The sequence below is a fragment of the Hylobates moloch genome, unplaced genomic scaffold (genome assembly GCF_009828535.3).
Source record: "Hylobates moloch isolate HMO894 unplaced genomic scaffold, HMol_V3 SCAFFOLD_26, whole genome shotgun sequence".
Lineage (NCBI taxonomy): Eukaryota > Metazoa > Chordata > Mammalia > Primates > Hylobatidae > Hylobates > Hylobates moloch.
In genome coordinates, this window is record NW_026652301.1 from 786153 (window position 1) to 792152 (window position 6000).

Here is a 6000-nt window from a genome sequence, read left to right on the forward strand (position 1 = left end):
TGACTAGCCTGTCATCACCTATGCCTCTCAGCCAAAAGAGAAGTCACTCTTCAGAACTTCTGGAAGACTGTGCTCTGAGAGGAGGAAGCATATGGTATTTCTGGCCCTAGGTCTAACTAAGACAGGCTGAATTTATTTGCGAGCCATCTATGAAGAAATAGTTTGGTAAGAAGTTAGTAACGCAAATGTGTATATGGCATCTCAAATCTGTGTGCACACACGAGTGTGATTTTATTTTATTTATTTATATATATTTTATGAGACAGAGTCTTGCTCTATTGCCCAGGCTGGAGTGCAGTCTTGCGATCTTGGCTCACTGCAACCTCTGCCTCCTGGGTTCAAAAGATTTTCTTGCCTCAGCCTCCCAAGTAGCTGGGACTATAGGCACAGGCCACAACATCTGGCTAATTTTTGATTGTATTTTTGTAGAGACAGGGTTTCACCATGTTGGCCTGGATGGTCTCGAACTCCTGACCTCAGGTAATCCGCCTGCCTCAGCCTCCCAAAGTGCTGGGATTACAGGCGTGAGCCACTGTGCCCGGCCACATGGGTGTGATTTTAACCTCTGCTCTAAAGCATAAACTGTCAGAAAAGGACCTTTCTCTTTCTCCTTTACTTTTATAACTCAAACATCTAGCACAATGCCTGCTATATAGCAAGGGCTCCATAAATGCCTCCCAAATGAATAAAGAAATGCTGAAGAGAATGAAATGTTCCAACTATTAAGAAGAACCCATTTCATTCTCACAATTTATATCTAGGTAATGGTTCTGACCAGCCCCCTGAAAGGGGTCTCATAAACCAATGCTTAATAATGCTTTCTTAGCAGCTTGTTCTAAATGCTTGATAATACTTATATTAACTTTTTCCTAAACAAAACGAGCTTCTCTCTTTGAAGTCTAAGTGTGTGAGGTTTTACTACAGTCCTGTTTCTCTGAATGGACAAAGTCTTCTAACCTCTCCCTTGACTCAGATGCTATTAATCAGGGCAGTATACAGTGGGTCTGATACTAAGGGACCCAGTATGGACAACTGGGTCTTTGTTTTCTCCTCCAAGTTGGGTTTGAATCAGTCCTGAGTTACTGTATTTATTCCTCATGATCCTTTAGGTTCATGATTTACATCTATATTATGTTAGACTTTAGGACTTGAGGATTAGAGACCCAAAAAGGCACACTGATAACCATGGACACGGCTCTTTTGATTACCTCATCGTCCCGGGACACACTGCTGGCTGGCCTATGACACATTTATTATTATAAACGGTAACGTCTCAGTCACTTTCACACAAAAGTAAACCAGGCAGGGCTTTCAAATTCACAATCCTTTGTTTTTTAGCTGCAGTGGAAATCTGGTGCTTGATTCAGGAAATTGGGAGATGATGGGAGGATTATATTTATTTCTGATAAACTGCCATTTGTTGCTTAGATACAAAAAAAGGTAAAGACTGAATCTGTAGTTGCAAGACATAAAACATGCTCTTAAGGCAGCCAGGAAGAATGAGTGTTCAGGCCAGGTGCGGTGGCTCACGCCTGTAATCCCAGTACTTTGGTAGGCCGAGGCGGGTGAATCACCTGAGGTCAGAGGTTCGAGACCAGCCTGGTCAACATGGCGAAACCCCATCTCTACTAAAAATAGAAAAATTCGCTTGGCATCGTGGCACATGCCTATAATCCCAGCTAATCGGGACACTGAGGCAGGACAATTGCTTGAACCCAGGAGGCGGAAGTTGCAGTGAGCTGAGAAGTTGCAGTGAGCCGAGATCATGCCGCTGCACTCCAGCCTGAGCGACAGAGTGAGACTCCTTCTCAACAACAACAACAAAAAAGAATGAATGTTCAAATACAATGCTCTTCTTGAAATATTTCTATAGGAGCTGGACATTGGAGAGACAAAGAATACAGTCTTTCTTGCCCAAGGGGGTCAGTATTTCCAAGGAGGCTGAAATTTGTACAATCAATTTCGATATTCTAGGATAATTGTTTAGGTTTGATCTATAAAGTCAGTTTAACAAAAGCACATAATAGGAAGCAATAAATACGCTTGAGGACGGGAAGGAAAGTTTCAGAGAGGAAGGAACAGTTGGACTTCACCTTGAAAAACTCAGATTTTCACCAGGAAAATTTTGGAGGAAAACATTTTAGATAAAGAAAATTATGTGAGTTAAAGTGCAGAAGAATGAAAAGCACAAAGTTTGTTCAGTCACGCATACGGGGTCCAGTATGTCTGGTGTAGAGGGTATTGGGTGTGGAGATAGAATATGAGATTTAAGAAATTGATTAAAGCCAGATCACATAGAATTTTAAGTGTGCCAAGAAGGGTGGAATTTATCTTATAGAAATGGAAAACCATCAGCCTTTTCAAAACATAACTGCAAGAAAAGAGGGGTGTTTTAGAAAGATGACTGGTTGTATGGAACATAGATAGGAAAAGACAAGAGACTGAAGACAGGGAGATGGGGTTGTTTCCAAATTTTAACAATGAGATAACCTAAAAAACAAAACACAACTATATAATACATGAAAAGAGGTAATTCCTTCTGTTTCTGCTCCACACATTGTGAAGATGGCACCCTAAAATGTTTGTATGAGGCCAGGTGCAGTGGCTCACGCCTGTAATCTCAGCACTTTGGGAGCCTGAGGTGGGTGGATCACAAGGTCAGGAGTTCGAGACCAGCCTGGCCAATATGGTGAAACCCTGTCTCTACTAAAAAATACAAAACTTAGCTGAGTGTGGGAGTGCGCACCTTGAGTCCTAACTACTCGGGAGGCTGAGGCAGGAGAATCGCTGGAACCTGGGAGGTGGAGGTTGCAGTGAGCCAAGATTACGCCACTGCACTCCAGCCTGGGTGACAGAGCAAGACTCTATCAAAAAAAAAAAAAAAAGCCTATATGAAATTCTGGAGCCTTCATTCCTGTCATCCCTATGGAACTTGTAGAATAAGAAGCACTGTTTTGGTCATATTGAAACAGTGTGAATAATACAAGGTATGTAAGATGGAAAGGAAAAAGTTAAATTATTATTATTATTTTGCAGAAGACATGATCTTGTTTTCTTTCTTTTTTTTTTTTTTTGTTTGTGTTTTTTAAGACAGGATGGAGTGCAGTGGTAAAATCATAGCTTACTGCAGCCTTGGCCTTCTCGGCTCAAGCAATCCTCCCACCTCAGCCTCCTGAAGACATGATCTTATATATAGAAAACCCTAACACTATACACACACACACACACACACACACACGCACACAGCCTATATAGCTAATAAATTCAGCAAAGTGACAGGATAGAATATCAATGCATGAAAATCCACTGCATTTTTATACACTAGCAATGAACAATTTGAAAAAAATTTTAAAAGCATTGTCATTTACAATAACATCAAAAAGAATAAAATACTTAGAAATAAATTTAATTAAGGAAGCAAGACTTATATACTGAAAACTGCAAAACACTGCTGAAAGAAATTAATGAAGACATAAATAAATGGAAAGATACCCTATGTTCATTGACTGGAAGATTTCATATAGTTAAAATGATATTACCCAAGTCAATCTAAAGATTCAATGCAATCCCTATCAATATCCCCATGATATATTTTTCAAAAATAGAAAAACTCAAACTAAGATTAATGTGGAATCTCAAGGAAGCTTTAAATAGCCAAAACAACCTTAAAAAACAAGAACAAAATTGGAGGTGTCATACTTCCTAATTTCAAAACTTACTATAAAGCTATGGTAATCAAAACAGCATGGTACTAGCAAAATGACAGAGGTAGGCCAATGGAATAAAATAGAGAGCCCAGAAATACATAATCACATACATGATCAATTAATTTTCAAAAAGTATGCCATGACCATAAAATGAGGAAAGGATAGTCTTTTCAACAAATAGTTCTGGGAAAACTGGATATCCACATGCAAATGAATGAAGTTGGACCCATACATTTCATCATATACGAATATTAACTCAAAACAGGTCAAAAACCTAAACTTAAAGGCTAAAACTATGAAACCCTCAGAAAAAAACAGAGGGCAACATCTTCAAGATATTAGATTTGGCAATGATTTTTTGGATATGACACCAAAAGCACAGGCATTAAAAAAACAAATAGACACACTACATTTCAAAATTTAAAAGTGTGTGCATCAAGGACACTATCAAGAGAGTTAAAAGGCAACCCACAGAGTGGGAGGAAATATTTACAAATCACATATCCGATAAGGGATTCATATCCAGAAAATAGGAAGAACCCCTGCAAGTTAACAACAGCAGCAAAACAACATAACTGAAGACCAGGCAAAAGACTTAGACATTTCTACAAATGTAGAAGATGATACACAAATGGCCAATGAACATATGAAAGATGCTTGAGGGAAATGCAAATCAAAATCACGATGAGATTCCATTTCACACCATTAGGATAATTATTATCAAAAAAGTATAATAACAAGTGTTGATGAGAAAGGCGAGAATTTGGAACTTTTGTACATTGTTGGCAGGAAGGTAAAACAGCTACTGTGAAAAAAAAATGGCAGTTCCTCAAAAAGGTAAATACAGAATTACTATATGATCCAGAAATTCTACCCCTAGGTATGTGCTAGGTATGTGCAAAAGAATTGAAAGCAGAGACTCAGAGATATCTGTACACCAGTGTTCAGAGCAGCATTGTTCATAATGGCTAAAAGCTGGAAGCAACCTAAGTGTCCATTAACAGATGAATGGATAAACAAAATGTGGTATACACATATAGTGGAATATTATTTATCCGTAAAAAGGGATGAAGTTCTGATACATGCTGCAGCATGGATGAACCTTGAAAGAATTAAGCTAGGTGAAATAAACCAGACACACAAAGACAAATATTGTATAATTCCACTTATATAAGCTACTAAGAGTAGTCAAATTCACAGGGGCAGAAAGTAGAATGGTGGCTGCCAGGGGCAGGGTGTGTGTGGAGGTGGGTGAGGCGGAGGTGTAGGGAGAGTTATTGTTTAATCGGAACAGAGTTTCGGTTTGAAATGATGAAGAACTTCTGGAAGTAAATTATGATGCTGGTTGCACAGCAATGTGAATGTACTTAATGATCAATATCATTAACAGTATCAGTATCACCAAACACTTTAAAATAGCTGATATGGTAAATGTCATCTTATGTATACTTTACTGCAATAAAAAAATAAAAAACAAAACCCCAGCATGATAACACTATTTTGACTGTAGATGAGTGTCTCTGTCAGGTAGAGAAAATAAGCAATCTATATGAACGGACACCTCTTTGCAGACCCAGGTACGAGTCAGAAGTTGCAAAAAGAAATCCAAAGACTGTCCCTTATCAGCGTAGGTGATCAAGATGTCAAAGACATGATAAACTCACATTGCAGTTTGATGAGCCATCAAATGTTGGGTAAGAACCATCTGGCCAGTCAGCAGGGTCCAGGGCAGCCGACTGCCGGTGCTGGGCCTCGTATTCCTTGAGCTGTAACAAGAAGAAATGGATATCGAAATGGAAAGAATGGCCAGACACTGGCCAGACCTTTTACAGGGAAATGACTCAAATAATACATCTAGGCTCCTGGTTCATAATCTTGTGCTCAAGCAGCAGAGAGATCACTTTGGGTACCTTCTTCATGCCAGTGTTGGTAACTAAGTACCAGCCAAAGACACCTTTCCCAAAACCAAGAGGAAGATAAGTACCCTGCCCTGTGGGTTTTCATCTAAGTCAAATCAACAGGCAAAATGGACTCTTTGTATACTGTGTTCCAGAAAGAATTTTCACTTTCCCCCTCCAACATCAAAACTTCTGTTTCCTCAGCTTGATTATAAAGAAATTGTCTGTAGTTTGGCCTCTGAATTACCTTTCCAAGTGTGTAAGTCAAAAACACGCATGTCCTTTTTAGGAAGAGAAAATGACGGACTACAGACATTTTAGTGAAATGGGGTCAAACCCTGAAACATATATATACATATATATACATATATATATATGTATATATATGTATATAT

At 38.9% G+C, this 6000-nt stretch overlaps 1 protein-coding gene across 3 annotated transcripts in view; it reads right to left on the bottom strand.

The window, feature by feature from the left end:
- Positions 1–6000, bottom strand: part of LOC116463120 (SAM and SH3 domain-containing protein 1) — a 208575-nt gene that overhangs the window by 55106 nt on the left and 147469 nt on the right. For all 3 annotated transcript variants that reach the window (XM_032146081.2, XM_032146083.2, XM_032146080.2), the window contains one exon: positions 5372–5473. In XM_032146081.2, the coding sequence (XP_032001972.1) occupies positions 5372–5473 (102 nt within the window). The remainder of the gene's footprint in view (positions 1–5371; positions 5474–6000) is intronic.